General features: G+C 43.1%; 1 protein-coding gene across 2 annotated transcripts in view; it reads right to left on the bottom strand.

Moving 5' to 3' along the window:
• The window catches only part of LOC126235821 (anoctamin-10), a 310,819-nt gene that overhangs the window by 63,633 nt on the left and 231,852 nt on the right, over positions 1–15,334 (bottom strand). For both annotated transcript variants that reach the window (XM_049944670.1, XM_049944671.1), the window contains 4 exons: positions 11,533–11,755; positions 6,050–6,180; positions 5,849–5,938; positions 1,041–1,220 (listed from right to left, as the gene is read on the bottom strand). In XM_049944670.1, coding sequence (XP_049800627.1) covers positions 1,041–1,220; positions 5,849–5,938; positions 6,050–6,180; positions 11,533–11,755 — 624 coding nt within the window. The remainder of the gene's footprint in view (positions 1–1,040; positions 1,221–5,848; positions 5,939–6,049; positions 6,181–11,532; positions 11,756–15,334) is intronic.

The raw sequence follows: 15,334 nt of genomic DNA, 5'->3' as shown, positions 1-15,334 counted from the left end.
GAGCGGTTTGTGAAGCAATCCGCAAGGCAACGGAGTACAGAGCCCCGAAGGGAACTATTCTCTGTAGAAAAGGTTGGGTAGTGGAAGAAATGCTAAGGCAATGGACGAAAAAATCACGTGGCGGAGGTAAAAAATGTATCGAATATTGAAGGGTGCTGGATATAACATTGCTGTTGTTGTGGTCTTCAGTCCTGAGACTGGTTTCATCCAGCTCTCCATGCTACTCTATCCTGTGAAAGCTTCTTCATCTCCCAGTACCTACTGCAACCTACATCCTTCTGAATCTGCTTAGTGTATTCATCTCTTGGTTTCTCTCTACGATTTTTACCCTCCACGCTGCCCTCCAATACTAAATTGGTGATCCCTTGATGCCTAAGAACATGTCCTAGTAACCAATCCCTTCTTCTAGTCAAGTTGTGCCACAAACTCCTCTTCTCCCCAATTCTATTCAATACCTCCTCATTAGTTATGTGATCTACCCATCTAATCTTCAGCATTCTTCTGTAGCAACACATTTCGAAAGCTTCTATTCTCTCCTTGTCCAAACTATTTGTCGTCCGTGTTTCACTTTCATACATGGCTACACTCCATACAAATACTTTCAGAAACGACTTCCTGACACTTAAATCTATACTCGATGTTAACAAATTTCTCTTCTTCAGAAACGCTATCCTTGCCACTGCCAGTCTACATTTGATATCCTCTCTACTTCGACCATCAACAGTTATTTTGCTCCTCAAATAACAAAACTCCTTTACTACTTTACGTGTCTCATTTCCTAATCTAATTCCCTCACCATCACCCGACTTAATTCGAATACATTCCATTATCCTCGTTTTGCTTTTGTTGATGTTCATCTTATATCCTCCTTTCAAGACACTGTCCATTCCATATAACATATGGGAACGAATATATTCGGTTACCGCCACATGAATGACGGAAACGGCGTGATATCAGTGGAAAGACGGGCGGCAGTAAAAACAAGAGCAAGTTTCTTGTGCAGAGCCTCGGCAAGGCAGCCAGAGCTGGGAGAGGCGCACCTCGTAGGGCTCCATGAGGCCCTCCTCTCGTGCCTGCTGGACTCGCGGGTCGTCGGGGTCCAGCTCTGGCACGTCGTGCAGCATCTCACACACCGCCGCGAACTCCGACGTCGTCGCCGGCGCCACCTTCTTCATCGACTCCTTGGTCGCCAGCTCGTCGCCGTACAGCAAGCTCGATATCTGTAGAACAGCAACAGCCAGCTTCAGTGTCAGATGCAATGTGACAGTCACAGTGAAGGACACGGCGACGCGCCGTTTAAAACTTGTAGAACAGAACTGCGTTTTATAGAGGTATAAAATTAAAAGGCACATTATATTCTACAAGTTTTACTGTTACACCCGTCTTGTGCCACTAGAACTTTTGTAAGTAGGCTGTTTAGGTTTTTATGTTGGTAACGCCATGTAGCGCTCTATATGAAAATCACTGACTGTGCTGTGTGCAGTCTGTGGCCGGATTGCATTGTTGGAATTTGCTATTGTAGTGTTCGGCAGTTGGCTGTTAACAGCGCATAGCGTTGCGCAGTTGGAGGTGAGCCGCCAGCAGTGGTGGATGTGGGGAGAGAGATGGCGGAGTTTTGAGAGCGGATGATCTGGACGTGTGTCCATCAGAGACAGTAAATTTGTAAGACTGCATGTCATGAACTGAGATTATATAATGACTTTTGAACACTATTAAGGTAAATACATTGTTTGTTCTCTATCAAAATCTTTCATTTGCTAACTATGCCTATCAGTAGTTAGTGCCTTCAGTAGTTAGAATCTTTTATTTAGCTGGCAGTAGGAGCGTTCGCTGTATTGTAGTAGTTCGAGTAACGAAGATTTTTGTGAGGTAAGTGATTCATGAAAGGTATAGGTTATTGGTAATCAGAGCCACTCTCTTGTAGGGATTTTTGAAAGATTGCGTTGCGCTAAAAAATATTGTGTGTCAGTGTAGTGTTGACCAGAATAAGTAAAGACCGAAATGTCTGAGTACGTTCAGTTCTGCTCAGCTGTTTGAAGATCAAATAACGTAAGGGGTTTACCAGCACAGTAATCCAATAATTTTTCTAAGGGGACGTTTCACATTGTCAACTACTTCTAGATGTCGTTAGGGACATTTTCTCTGAGGTTTCGACATATATCTGCAACTTCCTTTCAGCAACGTGTAGCTGGAGTGACTACAAATAGATACCGCTCATCACGTCTTCCACACAAGGCAGACAGAAAGCGCCAGTTTGTTTCCCTGAACACACAAAATTAGTTTTGAAGAGGAATTTTACGTGCCCATTACAAAGAGGGGTCTTAAATTATCTTACTGCGACATTTGTTTTATAGATACGAGGGTCACTCCAAAAGAAATGCACACTTTTTTTAAAACCCATCTTTTATTCTACATGTTTGAACAGTGTGTAGATACATCCTTTAGGGACAATATTTTCATTTCTCCACATAATTTCCATCCCTCTCTACTCCCTTTGGCAGCGTGCACAAGGGAGTCATCATCTTCAAACGTTGTTCCACGACGAGAGTCTTTGAGTTTCGCAAAGACATAATAGTCACATGGAGCCAGGTCAGGCCTGTAAGGCGAGTGTTTCAGTGTTGTCCATCCGAGTTTTGTGATCGCTTCCATGGTTTTTTGACTGACATGTGGCCGTGCATTGTCGTGCAACAGCAAAACATCCTGCTTTTGCCGATGTGGTCGAACACGACTCAGTCGAGCTTGAAGTTTCTTCAGTGTCGTCACATATGCATCAGAATTTATGGTGGTTCCACTTGGTACGATGTCGACAGGCAAGAGTCCTTCAGAATCGAAAAACACCGTAGCCATAACTTTTCCAGCAAAAGGTGTGGTTTTGAATTTTTTTTTAGGTGAATTTTCATGATGTCATTCCACTGATTGCCTCTTCGTCTCTGGTGAAAAATGATGGAGCCATGTTTCATCACCTGTTATTATTGTTCCAAGAAATTCATATCCACCATTCTCGTACTGTTCCAAAGGTTTCTTTGTGAGCCACTCTTAGCATCCTGGGAACCCACCTGGCACAAACCTTTTTTTACGCCAACACTTTCAGTATTCTGCGAACACTTCCTTCCCCTATCCCAACGTAGGGTGACAATTCGTTCCCTGTGATGCGTCTGTCAGCAGTCACCAATTCGTTAACTCTCTGCACATTGTCTGGAGTGTGTGCAGTACGAGGCCTGCCGCTGCGAGGACAATTCTCAATATTGTCGTGCCCGCTTTCGTCACGTAACCTGCTTGCCCACCGACCAACTGTACTGCGATCGACAGCAACATCTCCATACACCTTTTTCAAGATCTTGTGGATGTTTCCCACTGTCTCGTTTTCACAGCATAGGAATTCTATGACAAGTGTAGCAGCCATCTTGAAGACATGCAGTGACGGCGCCACTCACGGGAACAGGTTGAACTAAGTTTGAAAACACGTGGGAAGGATGCACCTACACACTGTAAAACTTTCACACATCCAGAATGAAAACTGTATTTTTATAAAAATAGTGTGCATTTCTTTTGGAGTGACCCTCGTGTGTATTAACAGGAAAAGAAAAAAGACGAATAGTGTGTACTTTAGCAGCGAGTGAGCAGCGCTTCTGCATGGCGGTAGGAGTCCGTGCGGGTCTGGTCGGTGCTATGGCTGGAGGAGTACTGATTACTCCTCGTGCTTTCCTGCCCATCTTGATACATACAGATAAAACCAATATCGCACTAGACTAATTCCGGATCTCTCTACCAAATGTGCATGTGAAATGCCGCTTTGAAAATAATTTTGCTTGTAACGGATAACAAACCGACGCTTTCCGTTGACACTGGGCACCACATCCAAGGGTCGATGAGCAGTGTATATTTGGATTGCCTCTAGCTACACATTTCAGAAAGGTAATTGCAAATATCTGCCGAAAAACCAGAGAAAATGTCCCTGACGACTTTTGGGAGGGACGCCCTGCATATTCTGCACCATAATTATCTACATGTTAGAGGTACGTTCACTAGGCAATATATTAGTCTCCCCCCTCCCCCCCTTCCCGCTTTGGAGAGCTGTAAATGAAGTACTACGAGGTTATGAGACCATCCAGCTGCTGACATAAAGGGGCTGGAAAAAAAAAAAAACGTGAACAACGCGGGAAACGTATGCTTGAACACAAATACAGATTCTAGCATTGCCTGCAGGTTGCACTGTTTTTGACCACAAAAAGCATCTGCAGCACAAAAAACAACATATTAGCATGCCTAATGCTGTCCAGGAAAACCTACGGTATTCAAATAGCTTCCAGGTTCTGTTTACACGCCGTACTGGCGTATCACCCGGCGTGATGGTATGGGGTGCCGTTGGTTACACGTCTCGGTCAGCTCTTGTTCGCATTGACGGCACATTGAACAGTGTACGTTACATTTCATATGTGTTACGACGCGTGGCTCCACCCTTCACTCGATCCCCGCGAAACCCTACATTTCAGCAGGATAATGCACGACCTCATGTTGCAGGTCCTGTACGGGCATTTCTGGATACAGAAAATGTTCGACTGCTGCCCTGGCCAGCACATTCTCCAGATCTCTCACCAACTGAAAACGTCTGGTCAATGGTGGCCGAGCAACTGGCTCGTCACAGTAAGCCAGTCACTACTCTTGATGAACTGTGGTATTGTGTTGAAGTTGCATAGGCAGCTGTACCTGTACACGCCATCCAAGCTCTGTTTGACTCAATGCCCAGGCGTATCAAGGCTGTTATTACGGCCAGAGGTGGTTGTTCTGGGTACCGATTTCTCAGGATCTATGCACCCAAATTGCGTGAAAATGTAATCACATGTCAGTTCTAGTATAATATATCTGTCCAATGAATACCCGTTCATCATCTGCATTTCCACTTGGTGTAGCAATTTTAATGGCCAGTAGTGTATTTTAAGAAAAACTTGTCTAATGTTTGCTAATTTAAATTATTTTTTGTGTCCCTATATCGATTTTCCGCAAATTGCATCTGGCAAGACTAGCGTGTAGTGTGACCCAACAAGTCCAGATTCTGGATGCTTTCAATTATGCTTCGCATCAACAACCTAATTTAATTTTTAATTTTTAATTTGAGTGTGTGTATATGAGACTCGAAAAGGTCTCTGAAACCATATAATTTCGTTTGATTGAAGAACCTGCACCTTGTTTCAGACAGGATCCCCCATTCCGCCCGATGCTGAGGTGCTATTCCGTACAGTTGGAGAGCCTCTGCAATGCTGTTAAGAGTTTAGGCGGAATACCAAGTAGTCTGAGACGTGGATGGGGATTTGGATTGAGGAGGGAGGCATGCCGCTTTATCAGGACCTCTGTTTGAGCATTCTCCGTGACCAAATGTTTCTCTTTCTTTCACATCTTCGTACTGAGTACACTGCCTTCCACGATAACAACAGTCACACGTTTCTGATTTGATGAACGCTACCACAGTTCGAATGACCTGCTAAATAAGTGTGTTTTAAGCCTATAGAAAATGTCTGGGACCATCTGGAACAGTGGGTGAAACTTAACAATCAATATCCTCGCAATTGGCAAGTGTACGGGATCTAATCATCAACGAGCGATTTCAGCTCGTCGAAGTGAGGCGACTGACGGTGCTGTCTTCTGGCGCGATTGACTTTTGCCCTGTGTGCTTATGAATACACTAACAGTCCACATTCTAGGCAGTTTTGAATATCTGAAGTAGGTCCGAGATATTACTGAATGTGTTACAACCCCTCCGTATCTTAAACATGTTTATGTCCAGCAGTAGGAGGGATACGTGAAAATCTCTTACTGGGCAAATTATAATTCTGAAACATAGGCACCTTACCTTGCTACCCCCGTACTTCATGATAAGCGGCAGGAAACACTCCTGGAAGTGGTTTATTGTCTGCAGGATGATCAACATCACAGCGACTTGCTGCAAGAGACAGGAAAGTTCGTCAACTGTCGCGTTGTTTAGTAAGAAGATTATTCAATATTTTAGTAGTGAACCGAAGTATGTGGACGCGTACCACAATTCGTTACTTACGTATTTGAGTAAATCCATATCTTGAATGTAGTAGGCGATATAGAAGAGAGACATGAAGTTGTTAACAAACTCGAAAAGCACTAATTTAGTAACTCGATGCCTCTCAAATTGGGACTGCGTGCGGTGGTTTTCTGAAAGAAAGGAAAAAAATACAAGACGTGAGCATCTGATTAGTGCCATCAAATTAAAGTTTCGTGTTGAATAATTACGTATTTTAGAACGATTAGCATTTCTGTAGAGGCAGCGCTGCTAGTAGTGTCACTCCGACACAGAGTATCGGTAAAAGAAGACAACGCATTTAATACAGTAACTGTCAATTTTTTGTATTTATGTGGCTTTCGACCGTTTTTTTTTGGATGTTATGACCAAATTACTAAAATATACACCAGTTGCGAGCCTGCGAGCTCGCAACAGAAATAGGATACGGTAACTTATTTGCTACCTGCTTCTAAGGAGAAAGACAACAAATTAACCCATAACCACTTTCTCGCCCACGTCAATACTAATCTCGTTCTCATTAAATGCAAGCAGGTATTGTCAACCATAGAAACATAGAAAACACTTTCCCTACTGTAGTACTTGGTATATACCAAGTATAATTTACGCCCTGACAAAACAGAAGACCACGCGGGGTAGCCGTGCGATCTAAGGGCGCCTTGCCACGGTTCTCGCGGCTCTCCCCCCGTCGGAGGTTCGAGTCCTCCCTCGGGCATGTGTGTGTGTGTGTGTGTGTGTGTGTGTGTGTGTTATTCTTGTGTTGGAGAAGCTATTTTCTGCTTAGTGTTCTACAATTTGTCGTGACCACAGCGCAGCACAACACACACACACACACACACACACACACACACACACACACCTTTCCAGCATAATGTGCTTGTTTCTGGAAATAAACACATATGGAAAAATGAAAATTCCTTTTTTCACTTACATACAGTTGTTCAGCGCGTAGTACACGTACATTGGTGGTGTTATACTCTTGGAAGTAGGTACTACTTACATATTAAATATCTTATAACTAAGTCACGGTAAATGAAATTTTAAAATATTTTGATATATCAACAGCCATAAATGTTTTTTTTTTTTTAGTCACGCTTTAGCTAAATAATTGATTTTAAAAATCGTGTACAGCTGCAGTCGATGTACTGTTGTGCTCTGACTGTCGCACTGTTAATACGCAGTGCGGAAACAGTGGACGTTGCTTCCTGCTCAGTAGTGAAACACATGCGTGGATCACCGTTAAAAAGCGACAGAAACTAATTGTTTTTAATGTTTCTCATAAGTTTACAGAAATAATCGGCTTTTAAGTTTTCCGCGGAACTGCATTTACTACAGTTAAATTTCAAAGTAGTGCAAAGACCGAAAACTTATTTTTAAATGTTCTAATATGTAAAACTGAGCATTTCACAAAACACAGAAAGGTAGATACTTTATAACTTCTATTAGTCAGATTAGTCGATTCTCTGTAGTATCTGGGATTTGGAAGGGAATGATCACAAAGGCTGAGCCGTACGTAAAGTAGGTGGCTGATTTCCGCTCAGAGAGGAAAAAACTGTGTAAAGAAAAGAGAATTTTTTTCAAATTACTTGGGTGACCCATTCTAGAATACCGATGAAATGTGTGGCGCCGATACCAAACACCATGCAACGACAGCGGTACTCAGCGGAAAAAAAGATGGACAGGACGAATAGTCACTACGACTGAGTTACAGAAAAGATGAAAACCCGGAACCAGCAGGTGCTTGAGGAAGTCAACTAAATCGCGAAAACCTACTTACATCGCGTCAAGATCCAATATTAACTGAAGAATCCAATAACATTGTCCCGCCGGCCGCAGTGGCCGAGCGGTTCTAGGCGCTGCACTCTGGAACCGCGCAACCGCTACGGTCGCAGGTTTGAATCCTGCCTCGGGCATGGATGTGTGTGTTGTCCTTAGGTTAGTTAGGTTTAAGTAGTTCTAAGTTCTAGGGGACTGATGAAATCAGAAGTTAAGTCCCATAGCGCTCAGAGCCATTTGAACCATTTTTGAACATTGTCACGTCGAAACAATTAATCCCAAATCCTAAGACAGGGTCGGCAATGAAGAACAACACTTAGCACTGAAAGTAATGTTATGACTGACAACGTACGGACAGTACAGAACTGAACTCCTGAGCGGAGAGCGCTGTCATTCAAACAAATGTCGAATACTCCAGAATATATGAACATACAGGGTGACCATCAATAACACCGACAAACTGCAGCGACTGATTCCTGACTGGAAATGGACGAAAGAAAGGTTCTGTGAACATGTGGAGGAAAATGCATCTTTGCCACGGTAGACGGCGCTGACGAACGGAGGGTCACCTGACCACGTGATCTGTGTTCCTTGTGTGTTGCAGGCTGTGTGATTGACGCAGCGTACTGTAAACAGCAGAACGGTTCGTTATTCATGTCGGCAAAAAGCCGAGATGGTGTGATGTAAACGGTCGAGAGGTAGCACGGCTGTACCAGAAGTACCCTCACAGACACCAACAACATTACACAACATTTCAAGCCCTTTTTGGGCATTTGAGTGATCACAGGTCCTCTCAGGCTGACGAACGCACAGTGTGGCGGCGGATTGTACCTACATCAGATTTGGAGGACCGGGTTCTGTAGGATACCGAGACGAACTCCAGCACAAGTTCCAGCCAAGTGGCCCGCCAACAAAGTGTAAGCCAATGTACTATTATGTGTATCCTGCATGAGAACCGCTACTATCCCATCATCTGATTTCCTCTAGAGGCCGCTTACATCATCTGTTGTGTCGTGGATGTGATGCAGCTTTTTACTGTGTCCTGGTACGGTTTTTTGTTGTTGCGCATACACGATTCATTTCCAGTCATGTTAATTGGACTTTTTTCCTCCATTTTTTGTCAGAAATCCGTTCCTCCAGTCAGTTGGTTTCATTAATGTTCGCCCTGTATATGTAGCACCACAACTTGCAGGAATATACGATTGCAGCAGCTTCCTATGTGGCATACTGGTAGGAAACAGTAATGCAAGACTAGATTAATTACAGTGCGCACAGATACAAGGAAGTCATTGTTCCCGCTCTATACATGTGGATGGAACGAAAAGAAGCCCTAATTTGTAATATACTGGTGAGTGCACTCTGCCGAGTATTTCACAGGGATTTCCAGGTGTGGATGTAGTTTGCTGACAACTGGTTGAGCGAAAAAGAAGTAAGATCAAGAATTACAATAGCAAACCAAGCTTTTCAGAAAAAGAAAAGCCAATTACGAAGCAAATTGGGTTTGGAGTTACGAAAGGTAAGTACAGTGTTTCGTGTGGAGTGTTTCTATGTACAACTGTCAAAACTGGACACCGAATGAGACAGTAAGAGACAAAATTAAAGCATTGGAGATGTAAGTTTGGAGAAGAACGAGAAAATAAAATGGGTGCATAAATTGTAGAACTGTGTACAATAGAAAGAGTAGAAACACACAGAAATCTCGTAAATCTGTTAAGAAACGGAAAGCAGGCTGGGCGGAACACATACTGTGAGTAAAACGAATTGTGACAACAGCTATCAAAGGTATTGTGGGGCGGCGAGTTTGGAGAAAATTATGATTGCTGTATAAATGTTTGAATGTTGAATCAGTTTCTGGCTTTTAGAATGTTGTTAAGGCTGTCTTTCGCCGTTCTCAACACTGGCTCTCTATTTACTTTTTAGCACCCAGAAAGTGATTTAACAAAACGTGAAGCCTGTAATTAGAGTTCCTAGTGCCCACTTCATCTGAGAATGCAATTATAGCTGCAGCTTATAGCTCTGAGGAATTAGGAGATTGTCCGGGATTTCTAATCAAAAACGATTTTTCAAAATAGTTGAGTATATTCTCAAAGTCACAGATAAAAAAAAAAAAAACACAAGTATCTCTACAACCTATCAGGGCAGTTCAGAGTCCAATGCGCTGATGCAACTATAAATGTCCGAATTAAATGTTGAAATGAATGCTCGCCATAATTTGATGATTAGTTCCATCAAACGCCACGCTAAATAATTGGTAGAATGTCTGTCCCGCGACGGCACGTGAAAATACGACAATACGCAAACTGAAGCTAGATAATGAAAGTCAACCCAGAATTAACACTTCACTCGAAATGATTTCATGGTTATGCGTATCTCTATTAACTTAATACGGCATCCGAGGCTGTTTGTAGCAGTGATACCGGCGCGACGCGACTCCCGACACAGATGGCGTGTTATTCAGCGTCTGGAGAGAACTGGGGCCTTGTTTCCTCGCGCAGCGTTCTTATATATAAAGCCGCGGTGCGGACGGCTAAGGGAACGCCTTATCAAATCGGCTCTCCCGACTAGCTGCTGGGCTAGTAACGCACCACTTCAAGTTACATAATAAATTATAGCTTCTTTTGCTGATGGCCGATGAAGCTCTTAATTTAAATGTGCATTCAGCATGCAGGTAAGTATTGATAATAAATTTTTGACGTGGCTAAGTTAAATATTTTGGGCGAGAGAATTAATTAAATTACACTGCACGCAGTAGATGAGCTCTGAACTGGCCCTTTTGAGATCCGCTATCGCTATAATTTTATAGGTGTTCAAAAGAAACTTTTCACATGTTCATAGTCATAGCGGACCTCCAACCTATTTAAATCTAAACATCCTAGCCTTATTTATTAGCCTACTTAATCTATCTTGCTTCCTTCAGTTTTGAGACGAAAACCACAAAATCATGAATTTCCACTAAAATCTTAATTTGTGAAATCCAAAGTACTGTTTTTATTAAATCATTATGAAAGATGAATCTAAATATAAATTTTGAAGTCTCTAGCTCTTTTCTGTTGCGCCAATGATTTTTACAGAAAAACGTCCAAATTTCGAAAATGGCTGAAGACATCGAACTGATACTTAACACATATTAATTTAGTATTACTTCTGACATGCTAGAAAAGTTTTACGTTATTTGCATGATTTTTAAAATATTGCTCAACATTCATGACGTCAGAGCTAGTTACAGCAGACTGGCTGGCACACAATGGAAAGACTGATGTGAATTTATTACGGCGTGAGTAGGCTGCTTCCCTACAGTATACAGAGGAAGGACAGAATAAAAAAGCAAGGAGAAGAATAAAAATGCTGGATGAAGTGAAACTGCGACGCTGTTGACCTGGAGCAGGATCAGAGGGAAACAGGAATGGTATCAGGAACTTGCCAACAGGCAGAAATGATGATAAATAATGACAACGAACACAATGACAATGTTGGCAAGAGTGACGGCGACAAAGGAGATACCTCTGACGACGGTATCAGTGATGATGTGTAGCTCTAAATTTCAGTTGAGTTTTCCCACTAAAAGAAATTGGATAATAGTGGAGGTATAAAATATCACAGAGGTTCAATGAAATGTACTCGTAAAATCATTTGTTAAGCTCGAAGATGAAAATAAGCTGTAAAAAGCAGCGACAGAGGTCAGTTTTGAGAACGAGGACTGAATGACTGACCCCACTCGGTGAGGTAGGTGGCGAGTCGTCGGTAGTAGGCGTTCATGACGAAGACGAGCGCCGTGTAGACGACGGACGGCAGTAGGATGAAGATCTCGGCGTGCGGCAGACCTCTCTCGCGGTGCAGGTTCATCACCCAGTCTTCTGCCCAGAAGGAGCACAACATCACCACGAATGCGCCCGCCATGCACAGCGCCACGATGGGTAGTGACACGCAGTACATCTGCAACACGGAGGAAAACACGTGACGTCACTATCTGCCTGATCGAGGCCTAAGAGGAAGACAGGCCGCGGCGCGTACGTCGTGAAGCCTGCGCTCGCTCATATCAGCAGACAAACTACGTTTCTACACCTGTTAACTCGTAACCACGCGTATCTGTACAAAGGAAAACTGAATCTTCTACTGGAATCCGCTATTATGGAATCTTAATGTTATTAGTCCTATAATGATGGGAAGTCCGTGGGCCTACTTATAATTTGTTACGGCTGTACTGGCGTACAATAAAATAAAATCATGCTAAAATTATTATCAATTGCATAAGGCAACACTTTCAGAATGTAATGAGTACTGTTAAGCAGAAGAGACTAAATGCTACAAACAAGTCGTTATACAATTTATATCGAGTATTGATCTTAAATTAAATTTTGCTGTAGTACTGTTAATCAGTAACACTTCATAATAGCAGATTCCATTGGAACATGCAATTCTCATTAGTACTTACACGCCCAGCTGCGAGTTAACAGGTTTAGAAATGCATTTTGTGTGCTGAGCTGAGGAAGCGAGTGAGTTCAGGACTACCTTCGTGAAGTACGCGCCGCGGCCTGTCTTTCTCGTGGGCCTCGCTGCCTGATGGTGTAGGAAACAGTGGTGACAGGCTGTGGCTATTACAGAGTTATTCGTAAGTATCTCCGAGGTTTCCGAAGACAGTTCTGTGAAAATTACAAGATGTACAGAAAATTATTATTTTCATTGAAGTCCTCGTTGCTGCTGCCCGGGAAGGCGGAACGGCAGCAGAGCACTTTGGAAATCTGCTCACTGGGTTGCCTACCTGTAGGCTCAAACTAATTCATGCGGATGCTTTGTCCACACGCTCTGACACGCCTGCCCCCTCGTGATACGCTCTGCAACTACACCACGGCGCGTATTACGAAATGGTTCAAATGGCTCTGAGCACTATGGGACTTAACATCTTAAGTCATCAGTCCCCTAGAAGTTACAACTACTTAAACCTAACTAACCTAAGGACATCACAACATCCATACCCGAGGCAGGATTCGAACCTGCGACCGTAGCGGTCGCGCGGTTCCAGACTGAAGTGGCGCGTATTACGAATAAGCTCTATTCATTGATTTGCGACGTTGTTCTCTGTGTGTTTTAGTTTTCACACTATTGTCTTCTGAAACTCTGGACGTACTTACAAACAACATTGTACTGCTCCACTTAACTGTGGCACGTCATACGCCTAAGTTTTCTGTAACAACAAAAACCTCTTTAGAAAATGAATACATTCAATCATTTGGTGAATGAATGGGCCTTGCCTTGTTTACAAGACAATCTTTCCAACATATCCCAAGCTGCTTTCAAATATTAGTCCTTATCTTCAACAGTAATTGGAAGCAAACCTCCAGAAATTATTAACTGAATTATCTTCCAGAGACGTGGTGTTCGGAACTATTCGGTGTCCTTCAGAGTATTATGGAATATCAGATTTACTATTTTCCATAGATTACTATGCCAGATAACATCACGAGAAAATACAAAAAATGGAAAAACTGTGTACCTGCCAGGAAAAGACTGCCTCTCCGCTGTTAATGTTAACATAGATGCATTTTAAATCAATTATACATAATAGCTTCAGCTCAGAATTACGAACAAAGATCTAGCTTGATGGCTGGAGAAAGTAATAATCCAGTTTCTCTGTGTTATGCGCGTTTATTGTTCACGTTTGTCACATGGTATGAAATTACCTTTTGGTTTTTTATTTAATCTGAGTATACTAGTCGATTTAGTACAACACAATCAGAAATTACAGTGTCACCTTCGAATGAACTGCAGAGAAAGTTTTGATGCATATTGTATACAGGATGTTCGGAAATTCTCATTACAAACTTTCAGGACTTGTAGAGGGTAGTGAGTACATAATATTTTGAATAAGGACTCGTGTCCGCAAACGTATCGTTGCCCTTCAACGGCTGTTTCAATTCAGATGTTTAACTCATCCACTTCGGCTTGAGGAATTTAATTAGGCGTGACGCAGTGCAGTTATTACGTAACAATTCGAAGGAGGCATAACGAAACATCCATTTACCACTTAAGCACATTTGTTTGTCTTAACACACAAATTTACTTGTTGTCGTTCTTGTGGGCTTCCGTCTAGAGACTGGTTTGATGCAGCTCTCCATGCTACTCTAGCCTGTGCAAGCTTCTTCATCTCCCAGTACCTACTGCAACCTACATCTTTTCGAATCTGCTTCGTGTATCCATCTCTTGGTCTCATTTACGATTTTTACCCTCCACGCTGCCCTCAAATACTATTTTTGCTGATCTCTTGATGCCTCAGAACACGTCCTACCAACCGATCCCTTCTTCTAGTCAAGTTGCACTACAAAATTCTCCTCAGTTATATTCAGTACCTCAAGAGTTATGTGATCTACCCATCTAATTTACTTCATTTACATTAATCCAAAATAAAAAAGAACCCATTATACTGTACGTACAGAACAGTATCAATGAACTACAATAGCGGCTTGATGTAGTGACCGCCAACGTTATTACAGACATTGTACCTACGAAACATGTTCTGGTTCACACTCTCCATCCCACCTGGTCTCTCTTCAGTTTCTGGTGCAGCGGCCTGAACTCGTGCCAGCAGATCTTCCCCATTTCTACAGGAGTTTCGTAAATTAAAGTTTGCATAGGACCCCACAAGAGGTAGTCCATAGGAGTTTAATCCGGCGATCGCGGCGGCCATGCGGTTGGACCACCTCTGCGTATCCATCTTTCACCATAACGTCCGTTGAGATGTCTCCGAATTGCAAGTGGGGAGAGAGGTGGTGGACCATCATGCTGAAACCACATTTCCTGACGGCCATTCTCTGGCACAGATTCCAAGAACGATTCCAATACGTTTTGTTGAAGTATCAGGTATGCAGTAAGATCAGTTAGCTTGACTGGACGGAAGTGTGATCCAATCATATCACCGTCCAGAATACCTGTCGACACGTTTATACCAAACTGGTAGTGACATGCCTGCACTTGCGTGGCACGAGGTTTTTCGTCTACCCAGACATGGGGCTCTTTCGCGAATTCAGAACGAAGTACCAAGTGAACTTTCTTGATCTGAACAGAACTCTACAGCAGCGGTTCAGGAACCACGTGCAGTAGGCAACACGTTGTGGAAAATCGGCTGGACCCACAGCGTGTGCCCTTTGTAAGTGGCACGGATTTAATTGTTACTCAAGCAGATCGTCCCAGGCGGTACTGTACGTAACGGCCGTTGCACGCGCTGTTGCACTCGTTGACGGGTTCTCTTCAACGCGATGCAGTACATCATCTCAAATTCGGGCGTGCGCTGTTGCCGTGGAGCACCACGGTCCTGCCTCCTCACGGTGGAAGTACCTGTTTCTCGGAGCCGCTGCACAACTTGGGCAAGAAGTTTGTGCGATGGCGTGCTGGAGAATGTTCGCGATACAGCCGTTACCTTGAGCTTCGCCATACACAAGGAACATGACTATGTATTCCGAAAACGTGTACCGAACCATCGGTGACGCACAGGCGTTGAACAGGTCAGGTCCCGTTACA

Source organism: Schistocerca nitens, chromosome 2 (genome assembly GCF_023898315.1).
Source record: "Schistocerca nitens isolate TAMUIC-IGC-003100 chromosome 2, iqSchNite1.1, whole genome shotgun sequence".
Taxonomy (NCBI): domain Eukaryota; kingdom Metazoa; phylum Arthropoda; class Insecta; order Orthoptera; family Acrididae; genus Schistocerca; species Schistocerca nitens.
Note: the sequence above shows the minus strand (reverse complement) of the source record. Positions and strands in the feature narration are given on the sequence as shown.